The sequence below is a fragment of the Oncorhynchus clarkii genome, chromosome 19, assembly GCF_045791955.1.
Source record: "Oncorhynchus clarkii lewisi isolate Uvic-CL-2024 chromosome 19, UVic_Ocla_1.0, whole genome shotgun sequence".
Lineage (NCBI taxonomy): Eukaryota > Metazoa > Chordata > Actinopteri > Salmoniformes > Salmonidae > Oncorhynchus > Oncorhynchus clarkii.
Window position 1 is genome coordinate 50,797,732 of NC_092165.1, and position 15,492 is coordinate 50,813,223.

A 15,492-nucleotide genomic window follows, 5' to 3' on the forward strand; every position below is an offset into this window, starting at 1 on the left:
TTAAATAACCAATTGAAACGGTGAGATCAAAAAGTAGGCGTGGTTATACACATTTTTGATTAAGATTGGCTCTCTGTCTTGTCAATCTCTTATTTTGCTTCGTCGCTTGCTAGTGACGTAAAACCATCACTGTAAGATGTGCGTTGTGAAATCAACGAGGGTCAACATGTTCAATGTCACTGCTTTTTTACAACATTCTGGGAGATGTAAGCTGTCTTTAGATTAAAATAAGAGCAACATCAGGACAAACCAAGATATATCTGAGATAAAGTAAGCCCAGTTTTGACGCAATGTATCATACTTGTTGTTGATGATCAGCTTGCCAGATATATCTCTAACGTTAGCCAGCTAGCATTGTAGCTAGCTTACTTGCTAAACGTAACGTTGCAGAGCATTTTCCATAGTACAAGGCATGTAAGCTAGATATCTATCCAGACCGATAGCCATATCCAAAATTGTTTGGCAGAAGAAATTTAAAATAAACGTTTAGGTTGGTATCTAATGTAGCTAGCTACCTAACATGTTATATAGGTAGCTAACTACCTAGCTAACGTTAGCTAGCTGGCTACCTCAGCTTTTGATATAACTTAGCTAGCTTACTTGAGTCCAAAGTTATTGATCCGATTCGACGATAAGTCCAATTATTCACTCAACATCACCAAGTATATAAACATAATTTAACGTTGAGAAATAATGTCAAGACACGTGGTGTCGGGCATGAGTGTAAACTAGTTAACGTTAGTTACATTCTGTAAAGTGTCGTATTTCAAGGACATGTTTTTGTTGACAGTACGCTGGTCCCCATCAACTGTGGCTATCATTAATATTTTTCTAGTAAACTATAGACACTACTCGTAAACTAAGCTCTCATTGAGTGGTGTCTAACCAAACTATTGCATCCAGAATAATATGTAGTGTTAACCATAGACTTAGACATAGACTTATTCAGAGCTCTTCCTAACCTCGGCCTCTTCTTCATCATTCACAGGTTGTGAGCATCATCCCTCCTCTTGCCATCTGTCTGCCATGTCCACTCAGGCAAGTAAACTGTTTGTGGTAGCGGTGCGGTCTGCATGTTGCCACCCCAGGGCTAGGCCCACCCTGAAGCAGTCTGCCTCTCCCTGTAGCCCCAGGGTCCTGCTCCAGAGACGGACCTTCAGCCTGGACTCGCTTTCCTCTGGCCCCGGCCGGCCACAGCCCCAACAGGCTAGAACAGACCGGGCATCCCCCTCTTTAGCCCCAACCCACAGGAACCTGTCTGCTGTGGCTGTCTCTGTCCAGGTAGAGATACCGGTGGTGTTTTATGGACAAGTAACAATGTATCCATAACAACAGCAAACCAGTTGCTCCAAAACTGTGAGAAAGCTACTGGGTTTGTGTTTGTTAACAATGTCTTATTGGTTTTGCACAACAGTTATGCTCGAGCTCTGGGGGCCCATGTAAACCTTTTTATTTTCCGTATCTACTAGGAAGCTACGTGTTTCTTGGGCTTACAGGAATGTGACTGAAAAAGTGCATTATTGAACAAGATTAACTGTATAGGATGCTCTGGGGACAGGTCATCTGGATACTGGACAGACAATACATTGGCAGATGCAAACAGATTATCATCTTCAGTGGATAACAATTCTCGGTTTGAGTTGTGTGGTTGCAATATCAACAGTGCCTTATCTCTGGTATATCTTGGCATGCATCATTCAAGACTGAGTTGAAATGGTGTGCAGCACAATGGACATAAGTGCCAGAGTTTACAGTACTCAGTATAGAAAACAGTTGGGCCAGCAACCTCGACCTACAGGTTGTGGCAAAAACATTAGCACACAAAGGACTTCAGGCGGTGTCTCAAATTGGATTTAATTAAATGTATCTTGAATATTGCAGCCCATTTGTGTAGGCTATTAGTCATACAAGACCCGCTGAATTCAACAATAAATAGTGGCTGTATTAATCCATGAGCCGACTCCTTTTTTTCCCCCTCGTTGATATTACATTTTTATGAAAAGTTACTAAATACTGTATAACGCAATAGATGGTAGGATATACTGCATAACAAAACAATCCCTAGTAAACTACAGTTTTGAGGGTGGACTGGCTGTATTATTTGGCATTAATAGACTGGTTTTACAAACGGCTTTCTATCCAAGCTGGGAGAGCGCACGAGGACCGCTCATGTCATGCAGGTTCAGGAACAATCTGCAATGTTTGAATTTCCAACTTGTAGGCTATTAGTCATACAAGACCCACTGAATTCAACAATAAATAGTGGCTGTATTAATCCATGAGCCGACTCCTTTTTTCCCCCTCGTTAGGCTATGATATTACATTTTTATGAAAAGTTACTAAATACTGTATAACGCAATAGATGGTAGGATACACTGCATAACAAAACAATCCCTAGTAAACTAGAGTTTTGAGGGTGGACTGGCTGTATTATTTGGCATTAATAGACTGGTTTTACAAACGGCTTTCTATCCAAGCTGGGAGAGCGCACGAGGACCGCTCATGTCATGCAGGTTCAGGAACAATCTGCAATGTTTGAATTTCCAACTTTTTAATTACTGCACAAGTAAATACATTATTACCAGCAGTCAAAAAATGACAGCATTGCGACACCTATGTATAGATTTGTGAAATGTTGCGCTTAACTTGAGAACATGGCAACCAAATAGGCCTACCAAGAAACATTTATCTGTTAGCTAAAGCAAGGCTAGACATACCCTGGCACCACAGAAAGCCTATCATTAATTCAATAGACATGCAGCCGCATAGACATGTCACAATTTGGGCACCACGGACAGTCAGCAGTATAGTTAATACGTTGTGAGTGGCTGACGTTCCATTTCTGGGGGGTGGGGGCAAACTGCAACCTTCCAGAGAAACTGCATTACGCCAGTGGTGGCCAGTCCTGGGTTGAGGCAGGATGGAGCGATGAAGGAAGAGGGGAGTGTTCATTGAAGTAGGGAAGATGAAAGGAGAATGTTTGTTAACGTGTCTGTCTCGTGTGTGTTTAGGAACAGAGTCGCCCGCTGGGCAGGTATGACTTCCTGGACCTAGGGGAGGTAGAGGAGAACACTCAGAGGGCTCAGCTCTGTAGAACCATCAAAAGGTTCATCATAGACCCTGCCCTGGCCAAACTGGTCACTCACCACCTAGGACCTGACCTGGAGGACAGCAAAGCTGTTATATTTGAATGTAATCCAGGTACGTGCTGGCTGCGTCTGTGTTCTATGTCATTTGGGACTTAAAATCTAATTTTAGTTGTCACCTCGCCGAATACAACCTTACAGTGAAACGCTTACTTATAAGCCCTTAACCGACAATGCAGTTTTAAGAAAAATACCTAAAAGTAACTAAATTAAAGAGCAGCAGTAAAATAATAATATTGAGGCTACATACAGGGGTGGGGTACAGGTACAGGGTGGGGTACAGGTACAGAGTCCATGTGCGGGGGCACCGGTTAGTCGTGGTAGTATGTACATGTAGGTAGAGTTATTAAAGTGACTATATGCATAGATAATAACACAGAGCAGCAGCAGACTTTTTAAAATTTGATTTATTTCACCTTTATTTAACCAGGTAGGCAAGTTGAGAACAAGTTCTCATTTACAATTGCGACCTGGCCAAGATAAAGCAAAGCAGTTCGATACATACAACAACACAGAGTTACACATGGAGTAAAACAAACATACAGTCAATGATACAGTATAAATAAGTCTATATACGATGTGAGCAAATGAGGTGAGATAAGGGAGGTAAAGGCAAAAAAGGCCATGGTGGCAAAGTAAATACAATATAGCAAGTAAAACACTGGAATGGTAGTGTGGTTTGTAACAATGGGAGAGGTTTGTGTGTGTGCTCAGTAACAATGGGAGTGTTCATTAGAATGTGTGTGTGTCTCAGGCCCAGGGGTGTTGACTAGGACTCTGCTGAATTCTGGAGCTCAGAGAGTGGTGACGCTGGAGGGAGAGAAGTCCTTCCTACCTGACCTGCAGGTGAGTCTACCCAGACTCGGGCCAGGGTCGTTTTCAGTAGGAGAATTATATGTCTACACATCTTCATTGTACCAACATTCTGGCGTGTGTGTGTAGGCTTTGGAGTGTCTTCTGGATGGTCAGCTGGAGGTGGTCCACTGTGATTTCTTCAAGCTGGACCCTATGGGCAGAGGCAGCATGAGACCTCCGGCCATGTACACTGACAAACTGTTCACTGACCTGGGCATATCAGAGGCGAACTGGACCGATGGTGAGACACACACAGGAAAAAGACATACAAAGACACATTATCAGACTCCCCTTCATTCACCAAGTACATTTATACTAGGGATGCAACGGTACAGTGGGCCCACGGTTCGGTATGTATCACGCTTTGTGGGCAATGGTACAGTGGGCCCACGGTTCGGTATGTATCACGCTTTGTGGGCAACGGTACAGTTTCGATATCTTTATATTTAAGAAACAAATTCAAACGCATCACCCTTTAAACAATTAACTATTTATTTTTCCTAAAAACAAATCAAACATTCCATTCAGAAAAATGGCAGCATGACTGACTAGGCCTGGTTTCTGTCTCTACTGTATGAAATCAAGGGGAGAAAAACATTCAAATTAAAGGTGCTTCTTAGCTTTGACAACCTGTAGCTCTTCATCTCCCAATCCAGTACACAGTGAACCGTCAGAGAGGGGTAGCTTCCAGTACACAGTGAACCGTCAGAGAGAGGTAGCTTCCAGTACACAGTGAACCGTCAGAGAGAGGTAGCTTCCAGTACACAGTGAACCGTCAGAGAGAGGTAGCTTCCAGTACACAGTGAACCGTCAGAGAGAGGTAGCTTCCAGTACACAGTGAACCGCCAGAGAGAGGTAGCTTCCAGTACACAGTGAACCGTCAGAGAGAGAGGTAGCTTCCAGTACACAGTGAACCGTCAGAGAGGGGTAGCTTTCAGTACACAGTGAACCGTCAGAGAGAGGTAGCTTCCAGTACACAGTGAACCGTCAGAGAGAGGTAGCTTCCAGTACACAGTGAACCGCCAGAGAGAGGTAGCTTCCAGTACACAGTGAACCGTCAGAGAGAGGGGTAGCTTCCAGTACACAGTGAACCGTCAGAGAGGGGTAGCTTCCAGTACACAGTGAACCGTCAGAGAGAGGTAGCTTCCAGTACACAGTGAACCGTCAGAGAGGGGTAGCTTCCAGTACACAGTGAACCGTCAGAGAGAGGTAGCTTCCAGTACACAGTGAACCGTGAGAGAGGGGTAGCTTCCAGTACACAGTGAACCGTCAGAGAGGGGTAGCTTCCAGTACACAGTGAACCGTCAGAGAGAGGTAGCTTCCAGTACACAGTGAACCGTCAGAGAGAGGTAGCTTCCAGTACACAGTGAACCGTCAGAGAGGGGTAGCTTCCAGTACACAGTGAACCGTCAGAGAGAGGTAGCTTCCAGTACACAGTGAACCGTCAGAGAGAGGTAGCTTCCAGTACACAGTGAGCCGTCAGAGAGAGGTAGCTTCCAGTACACAGTGAGCCGTCAGAGAGAGGTAGCTTCCAGTACACAGTGAACCGTCAGAGAGAGGTAGCTTCCAGTACACAGTGAACCGTCAGAGAGAGGTAGCTTCCAGTACACAGTGAGCCGTCAGAGAGGGGGGTAGCTTTGCGTTGCTCTGGATGTCCAACTATCAGTGGAGAGAGCTAGATCGGGTGTCTGTCAATTGTGTGTGCAGACTACTTTGTTTTACGGCCTTCTTACCCTCGTCATCGTATTGTAACGTCCCTCGGTTTATAAGCGCGGAAATCGACTCTGCCGTTGGAGCGTATTTTTGCAGCACAGACGATAGCGCGCTGGACTTTGGGCTAGAAGGTCGAGGGTTCGAGACCTGCTCCCTGCTGTTTCATTACAGTATTGAACGCTGAATCCAAAATGTTCCCACACAGCGGATTTGAAAGACGGCGGTGCCTCTTAAAATGATCTTCTCTCGGTCTTGCTAGCGCTCGCCATTGTCATGTTGGAGCTGAGAGAATACTTGTTATTAGTTTCCCCTCCTCGTGGGGCCCCTTTAGGGATATTTCCTACTGAGGCGTCATTGCAAATCGTCATTGTTTGTTTAAGGGGGTTGCGGTTGAGACATTGTTGTGGAGTAAAGTTTGTCAGCCCTCAGGAGCTCCCTAACGGCCCCAAGCGGCACGTGTGGATCTGAATGTACAATGTGTGTGTAGTCTGCAGCACAATTATCAAGTTTTGGAAAAGGACAGGCATACCATGATTCTGCGGTTCCGTAGGGGGCGTACTGAACGGTTCCATAACATACTGTACCGTTGCATCCCTCATCTATACCAGGAATTTGACCCTGGTGAAAAGGTGCTGACCACAATAGATAGAACAAACTATCCTGTTTTTTCTGTGTTTGTTAACTGTGTGTGTGTGTGTGTAGAGGTTCCAGTGAAGGTGGTTGGTATATTACCCCAGCGCATTGAGAGGAGTCAGCTGTGGAAGCTGCTGTATGTTCTGTTTGATCGGCTCTCTATCTACCGTTACGGACGAGTAGAGCTCAACATGTTCATCAGCGAGAAGGAATACCTGGTGAGTGCACACACGCACACAGAGACTCAATGAGCGCAAATGCAGTGGTGTTTTAACAATGGTGTGGATGGTTTTGTTCTTTTTCTCCCATAGAAACTAATGGCTAAGCCAGGGGACATGTTGAACTACAGAGCGTTTGGCGCTTTATGGCAGATGGCATGCCACATCGAACTGCTACACAAGGTGAGAGGGAAGGGCTATAACTGGAGGACTGGAAATAAGCAGGAGGGGGAGAGAAGTTGATATACCTGGTGGGAAGATTAGGGGGTGTGTGAGTTAAGGTAGAACTGGAGGAATGGAAAATGAAAAGTGGTGAGAGCAGATGTCAGAGCTTTGACAGTGTCTCTTCTAACAGATGCTCTTCTCTGTGTGTTCTCTTTCAGGAGCCGTGGGCATCGTTTGTGACTTCTTCTAAGTACAAGCTGGCCATTCCAAAGAGCAGAGTAAGGATGCACTGTTCTACCAGCATCATAATGGAACATTCACTTAGTCAGATCCTCCTGTGTTTGAATATACAGTGAAATACAATGTCAAGTACTACATATTGGAGACTTGTTACAAATATTGGATAACTGCTAATTCTGCTCTTCTGTGTGTTTTACGTTTTATGATCGTTGCTATTGAGTTTGTCTCTTCTATAAAGAGCACTGTACCGGCTACAACCATTAAAAAACAGACAAGGTCTGAAGCCTGTCGTTTTCCCCTCCGTCCTCCAGCTTCCTAATGACAACCTGTGTCTGGTGCGAATGACACCTCGCAAGGACCTGTTCTCCGCTTCGCTGACCCCCTCCAATGCAGCCACCCTGGTTATGATGGTCAAACAATGTTTGGCCAAGAGGAAGGCCCGGCTAGTAGACCGGCTCAAGTGAGTGGAACCCGTGCGCGCGCATACACAATCTTGCACAGACCGTTTCAAGTGAGTGCTGTACAAACTTAAATATGATCCTTGTTGGCCACATTGATAATTTAGTTTGCTCTCTTTCTCCATCTCTGCCTCTCACCCTCATTCTCTCTCCCAGTATGTGGAGTCCAGACAGTGGTCCTAAGCTGCTGAAGGAGATGGGGATGCAGGAGGATGTACTGACGGGCCATGTCTACCCAGAGGAGTACAAGCAGCTGTTTGAACTGGTGGATAAGTCCCAGGAGTTCACCCAGAGCTGGCTGTATGAGGAGGTACTGGAGAACACCCAGAAGGAGGGATGGATATAGACACACAGCGCCACCACTAGGATTGGAGGTGTAGTGCAGCCAGGCTGTCCGAGGCTACAATTCTAGATAACCCTAAACCCCCAAGTTGTTGGACTGTTGAACCACTCCCAACGTCATAGTTTAGGGTGGTCCTGAGCTGATGAGTTTTGTATTTGATCTTTTTAAAAGGGGCTACGGTGTTTGTCCTGAGCTCTATGTGAGTGCTGTACAGTCGAGCCGAAGAGTGTACTGGTGAAAGGCTGCTGCTCCTACCCTCATAGGACGTTTTCTCTGCGGTTGGTTACGGGTAGCAGCAGAATGGTTACTTTATTGGCAAAGCAAGGTTATAATGAGTCAAGATGTATTTAAACCATTCAATCACATTTTGTCACTGTTATTCATGGGTTTTTAATACTATAGGCTTTTTGCTAACACAGCACTTGAAACTAACTGGGTCATACTAGTATGCGTTTCCTGAAAACCTGATGTTGAATTGCATTGAATACAACATCGGGCAGAAATGAGCGTTTTGAATCACGAAAGTTTCCTCACATGACATCTATAAGTCAGAATGTTGAATAAAATATTGGAAAGTACTTTACTGGTCGGTCCTTTTGGAGGTGGGAATGTGAGACAATATATCCACAGGAAAGTGAAATTACATCAACTTTTCAAAGCACTGGTAGAGCGTTCAGATTTCTATCACCTGAAGCATGCGCAGAACCATGTGAAGCCGTGCATGAGCTTGGCAAGTATGCATGCTTCAGATGATCTAAATCTGAAAGCAATAGCAGAACTTTGAAAAGTTGATGGAATTAAACTTTCCTGTGGATATACTGTCTGACATTCCTACCTGCAAAAGGACCAACCACATGGACAACCAGAAAAGTACATTCAAATAACATTTTATTCAACATTCTGGCTTGTAGAGGTCGTGAGAGGAAACGTTCCTGATTCAAACGCTCCTTTCTGCCCGACATGCAATTCAACGTCAGGTTTCCAGGCAATCATATGTGATTGGTTTCTACCGCTTGAATTGTTTTGTGTATAGATAACTTTTTAGTGTACATGCATACCATGTCTACATGTATTGACAGTTTATTCAGTTATATGTACAGTTTTGGGCTATTAGGACTAATTCTAAGTGGTAAGTACTAAAATGTCTGATCATGGTCAGTCAGTCTGCCATTCTGTATTCACTGATTGTCATCATATGCCTTAGCATTCCACCTGGATAAATGATTTTGTGATTAGAGTACATCAAAAAGCATATTGCATCTTTCATGCTATATCCATTGGAGGAAATGTAATTATCAAAATAAATGTTTTGATTAATACTGGTTGACTGTTTCAAAAGGTAATTTATTTAAAATGTATGCATAATTGGTGTGTTGCAAATCATGACTGTGGGAGTCTGTGTGCATTGTTGGTCGACAATGCTGTTTAGAAACTTAGTATTCAACTAGTATTGCCACTATTTTTGACAAACTGTTTATCCCCGCAATAAAGCATATGTTTCCCTCTAGAAAAACCTAACCATCTAAAAAACGAGAGAATTAAATTTGACCTGCACTTACATCTGACGCTTGACCTCGTCGTATTTGTAGCTACGCTATGTGACCGCCTGATGGCGCCAAACCACTGCAAAAGCTGTCCACCGATAGGAAAGCGTCAGATTGTGAATCTTCCGGATAGGTGTAAGGAAGATACCGGAAAACAAATATCAGTGTCAATGTTTGGTTCGGCACCCTGCATACTGGATACAAGACCCAAAATTCATTCAATTGTAAGTAGTGTTTTAGGAGACAACGATTTGTATCAAAAAGCACCGTAAAAACCTGACAAGCGCTAGCTTGACAGACAGACATGTTTATGTAGCCAAGTTAGCTAGGTCACAGCTAACATGATCCAACCTCGTGTTAAACATATACGTACTCATGTATTCTATATATTAATTCATATTGAATTTTGCAATAACACGGGACCTTAACTGGCAATGTGTATAGTAGTAGGTAAAGTAGCGTTAGCTTCAAGCAACGTAGACCGCTATAGGTAGGCTAACTAAGGTTAGCTTGTTATGCTAGCTAGCCAAGTAAACCCGTTGACAAGCCAGTGAAGATAACTAATCACGACATTACCTATTATTTGCTAGCATTGTCAGGACAATTGTCTGCACGGAGAAAAAAATGTCCGCATTGTAGCCCTTGCCGTGAAGCAGGTTTTTTCCAATAGTTGTGTATTGTAGCAAGTCTTATGACTGACTGTTAGGTTGTCTACTCCAGAACATTGTGCGCCAGTCTGATGACCGTTCTGACTACAAGAAACATGATGCATCATGATATTATTTTGTCGGTCACCATCCACAACTGGCAGTTTAGTACATAACATTAGCTAAGTGATTTGAATGTGTCAGAGAGAAGACCCTTGTTACTGTCCTCTGGGTGAGGACCAGAGTATGTTCATTTTGTGAGAGGAATACATAACTGTCTGATGTTCTCCACGTAGACCCCCAGATACACATACAGCATCTGTGTAGAGGGAACATGGAAGTGCATCTTATTACATTCAGATGAGTCACCTGAACAGTCCTCCATGTAGCTTCTGTGTGTTGTGTAATGCCTTGTATCTTCAGGTTGATGAGTCATAGAATCCACTCCGGTTAGGCTAGTTAATATTGATTATACTCCCTGTGTGTGTGAATTATTTGCAAGTTCTAGCCTGTGCATGTTCCCACTTGGGTGTTTTTGTCAGTTGAGTTGGCTTTGGATCGATTGTGTGTGTGTGTTCCAAACATAGTTTTTAACCCTTCTCACGTGAGATGGGCTGACCTACTTTCCACCTGTGTGTAACTGTGTGTGTGTGTACTTCATTATTTATGGGCCCCCTGCAAGAGAACAGAGACAAAGGATGATGTGGTGATAGAGGGAGAGAATAAGCGGTCGACCGAGAGCCAAGAGTAACAGAGAAGGGTAGATGGATAGGGAGGACGAGAGATAGCAAGGAGGGTTAACATTAACAGTGGTCAAGTTCAGCTGGCGCCAACATGCCCTGCTGAGACACACACACTCCCTTTAGAGATGCATTGTGAATAACACCATTAATTCAGAGGTAGGCGTTGCATAAAGCCACCTGCCTTGCTCTTCAGGTTATTCTGCATGTTCCATACAATAATCCTGGGATATGTCCATTCTATGAAGTCTATTTCTTCGGGCCTAACCCTCTAGAACATGGATGGGCAATTCGGGCCTAACCCTAACCCTTTTGAATGCCCTCAGATACATTTTTTCGGCGCTAAATTGGGTCTCAATTTACTGTTGCGAGTTAGAATAGTAGAATACACAAGGTGCAATATAGAAATGTAGTTGTGCATCAGCAGTTTCTCTGTCAGTCACTGATGGTCAATCAATTAGCCCATGTCAGCTACATTCTCGTAGATAGTTGGCAGTTAAACTAATTTAGCAATCTAAACTTATCATGGTTGAATTACCGGCCGGGGGGGCGCATTATTTTATTAGTCTCACTCAGATATCATATAAAAACATGCTAACCTTTCTCTCCACCTGAAGGCAAACTGTTTCGAATTGTAGGAAATTAGCAGGGCCGATTTCCGCGTTTATAAACCCAGGGTCGTTACACTACTCCCTCCTTTCAAAGAGCGCGTCCTCGCGCTAGCTTGCGACTCTACGTCTTACAGGAACGCGCTCACCGGCCAAGCACACGCACTGTCGTGGATGCAAGGTCCGATCCCACTTCTGACACCAATGTAATGAAACAGCAAGGGGCAGGTCTCGAGCCCGAGGTCCGGCGCGCTATCGACTGTGCCGCAAAAGCATGCTCGTGCGGCAGGGTCGATTTCCCTGGGTCGTTACAAAACATACATTTTGACATTTTTGGTGCAGTATTTCTCACATCAGAAAATTTGCATGAGGATGAGTCGTCTCTTGGGGAATGACAACAGGCATTTACTAGGGGCGTAGACTTCGGCTACCGACTTCAATTTACCTCGATAAAAAGGTTGTGTGCCCGAACAGCCAAGTCCAAAATGAACAAAACGGCACAAAATGTTGACATAATATATGCACAAACTATTCCGAACTGCCGTTTTAATGCTGAAGTGTATTCTAAGTAGAGGTTGACCGATTAATTGGCATTACCTTTTTGGACGCCGATTACATTGTAATCTACGAGGAGACTGCGTGGCAGGCTGACCACCTGTTATGCAAGTGCAGCATCAAAAGGACTTTGTGGTTGCAAGGAGTCAGGGTATATGCAACAGTTTGGGCCGCCTGGCTCGTTGCGAACTGTGTGAAGACCATTTCTTCCTAACAAAGACAGTAATTCATTTGACATAACATTGAAGGTTGTGCAATATAACAGAAATATTTAGACTTATGGATGCCATCTGTTCGATAAAATATATAACGGTTCCATATTTCACTGAAAGAATAAACGTTTTGTTTTCGAAATGATAGTTTCCGGATTCGACCATATTAATGACCAAAGGCTCGTGTTTCTGTGTGTTATTATGTTATAATTAAGTATATGATTTGATAGAGCAGTCTGACTGAGCGATGGTAGGCAGCAGCAGGCTCGTAAGCATTCATTCAAACAGCACTTTCGTGCGTTTTGCCAGCAGCTCTTCGCAAGCACAGCGCTGTTTATGACTTCAAGCCTATCAACTCCCGAGATGAGGCTGGCAATACTATAGTGTCTATAAGAACATCCAATAGTTAAAGGTCTATGAAATGCAAAAGGTATAGAGAAAACAGTCCTATAATTCCTATAATAACCTCACCCTAAAACTTCTTACCTGGGAATATTGAAGACTTGTGTTAAAAGAAACCACCAACTTTCATATGTTCTCATGTTCTGAGCAAGGAACTCAAATGTTAGCTTTCTTACATGGCACATATTGCACTAACTTCTCTAACACTTTGTTTTTTAATTATTTAAATCAAACAGAACATGTTTCATTATTTCAGACTAAATGTATTTAATTTATGTATTATATTAAGTTAAAATAAAAGTGTTCATTGTTCATTCAGTATTGTTGTAATTGTCATTATTTTATATATAAACATAAATAAATAGAAATGTCAGATTAATCGGTATCACCGCTGAAAAATGTTTTGAGATCTGGAAGAATGTGTTTGTTTACTCAGGAATTGGGTTAGACATGTTCTCTCTTTTCTATTTTCTTACTTACACTGGTAATAACGCCTTGCCTTCTGATAGGCTAAGTGAAAGTTAAACCATATTGATTATGCCAATCGAATCCTCTCAGATTGTCATATGCGCGTAGGGGTCCATTTGGGATTGGGACATGACTATCTGTTGGATAGAACAGGGAATCATGTCAGCTTTATTCATTTTCTTTCTGCAATGCTCTGAACACAGCCCTATTCTAACCAACTCACATCTGTTCACCTCTGACCTTCTTCCCCTGTCTCCAATCTGATTGGTCGAGATCCAGACAGCTTTTAGCAACCCAGGGAGTTCTGACCAGCCCTTGTAAGGGCAGAATGATTGTTTGTGTTATGTCTCCCTGAGTTTTAATGGAGCTTTCTACGAAGGAGATTACATTTGATACTTTTATACTTCCTATAAAAACATGTAGTACATTAGGAGGAAGTCTTTTCTCTTGTTTTAGGGGTCAAAAGATCAGATTTTAGGATTTTAGCTTGTTTTACTGCTGTAATGTGGTGAAACTTTAAACAGAATTGAACTGATTAGAGGAAGGCTTATAAACAGCCCAGTATCTCAGGACAGGCAAGGCAGTGGAACAGTGAAAGCCTCTATTCTTTCTCTCACTAATCCCTCGTTCTTTCTCTCTTCCCCCCTCTCTCAAAGGGAATTGGAAACACATGTTTACATTGCCAAAGCAAGTGGAATAGACAAACAAAAGGGAAATAAACTCTCTCTCTCTCTCTCTCTAGTCAGTAGGAGGGCTGTTTATTGTAGGCGTGGCAAGGGGAGTGGCCGACCTTCATGCTGAGAGGTCACGGAGGAGGAGCCCCATGGATGAGGGTAAGGATGAGAAGGTGACAGGGAGAGGAAGGGGGAACCTAGTCAGTTGTACAACTGAATGCCTTCAATTGAAATGAGTCTTCCGCATTTAACCCAACACCTCTGAATCAGAGAGGTGCGGGGGGGCTCCCTTAATTGACATCCATGTCATCGGCACATAGGGAACAGTGGGTTAACTGCCTTGCTCAGGGGCTGAACAACATATTTTTTACCTTGTCAGCTCGGGGATTAAATCCAGCAACCTTTCGGTTACTGGCCCAACGATCTAACCACTAGGCCACCTGCCGAGCCCATGGGTGAGTGCGGGAGGCAGGGGGAGAGAGAGGAGCTCTCTGGATAAGGTCTAGGAGAGGAGAGGGAGAGAGAGGAGCTCTCTGAATAATGTCTAGGAGAGGAGAGGCAGAAGGAGAGAGGAGCTCTCTGGATAAGGTCTAGGAGAGGAGAGGGAGAGAGAGGAGCTCTCTGGATAAGGTCTAGGAGAGGAGAGGAGCTCTCTGGATAAGGTCTTGGAGAGGAGAGGCAGAAGGAGATAGGAGCTCTCTGGATAATGTCTAGCAGAGGAGAGGGAGGGAGAGAGAGGAGCTCTCTGGATAAGGTCTAGGAGAGGAGAGGCAGAGAGAGGGGAGCTCTCTGGATAAGGTCCAGGAGAGGAGAGGAGAGGAGAGGAGAGGCAGAGCGAGAGGAGCTCTCTGCATAAGGTCTAGGAGAGGAGAGGCAGAAGGAGAGAGGAGCTCTCTGGATAAGGTCTAGGAGAGGAGAGGGAGAGAGAGGAGCTCTGCATAAGATCTAGGAGAGGAGAGGCAGAGAGAGAGAGAGCTGAAATGTTGTCTTATGTCCCGATTCTTCACCCTTTTCTCCTGGTCATTGATTTAAAAGCATTGGGTTAGTGTGAGCATTGGGTTAGTGTGAACATTGGGTTAGTGTGAACATTGGCTGGAGGGAGTTTCCACCGGTGTAAAATGCATTTGAGAAAGTGTGCAAATATCACTAGCAACAACAGAATAAACATTTTGGGATTACATATAGAAGGTCCATTTTATTCCGAATTTGTTGCTTTACCACGTGGGATTGAAATAGATTGAATTGTTTTTGTCATTGGTCTCCATAATATCCAAGTGAAAAGAAAATGCTACAACTTTTTACAAATGAATAACTAAAATATAGTCGTAAGTTTTCACCTCCTTTGTTTAGACAAGCCTAAATTAGTTGAGAAGTAAAATGTGGCTTAATAAATCACATAGAGGTTAACATGATTTTTGAATGACTTCCCCTTCCTCTGTCCCCCATACATACATCTGTAAGATCCCTCAGTCATGTATTGAATTTAAAGCACAAATTCAGCTACAAAGACCAGGGAGCTTTACGAAAGCCTCATAAAGAAGGGCAGTGATTGGTAGATGGGTAACAAAAGCAAATCAGACAGGGGTGGCGTGGCAGGTGGTTAGAGCGTTGGGCCAGTAACCGAAAGGTTGCTAGATCAAATCCCCGAGCTGACAAGGTAAAAATCTGTCGTTCTGCCCCTGAACAAGGCAGTTAACCCACTGTTCCTAGGCCGTCATTGTAAATAAGAATTTGTTCTTAACTGACTTACCTAGTTAAAGAAAATAAAAACAAGTTAGTAATTATTCTGTGGATGATGTCAAAGATGCAGTCATCCTTCTGAACTGAGCTGCAGAATAGGAATGGAACTGGTCAGGGATCAGGCCAGTAGT

The 15,492-nt window shown here is 43.7% G+C and overlaps 1 protein-coding gene and 1 pseudogene across 1 annotated transcript; both read left to right on the forward strand.

Annotated features, from left to right (window-relative positions):
• Positions 1-101: 101 nt before the first annotated feature.
• Positions 102-9,094, forward strand: LOC139375353 (transcription factor B2, mitochondrial). The gene is made up of 10 exons (XM_071117056.1): positions 102-270; positions 989-1,281; positions 3,012-3,201; positions 3,901-3,992; positions 4,089-4,242; positions 6,417-6,565; positions 6,659-6,748; positions 6,949-7,008; positions 7,282-7,430; positions 7,585-9,094. Exons 2-10 carry the CDS (start codon positions 1,027-1,029, stop codon positions 7,772-7,774), a joined length of 1,329 nt encoding a protein of 442 aa, XP_070973157.1. The 5' UTR covers positions 102-270; positions 989-1,026; the 3' UTR covers positions 7,775-9,094.
• A 376-nt stretch (positions 9,095-9,470) lies between these two features.
• Positions 9,471-15,492, forward strand: part of LOC139375355 (consortin-like) — a 46,222-nt pseudogene continuing 40,200 nt past the window's right edge.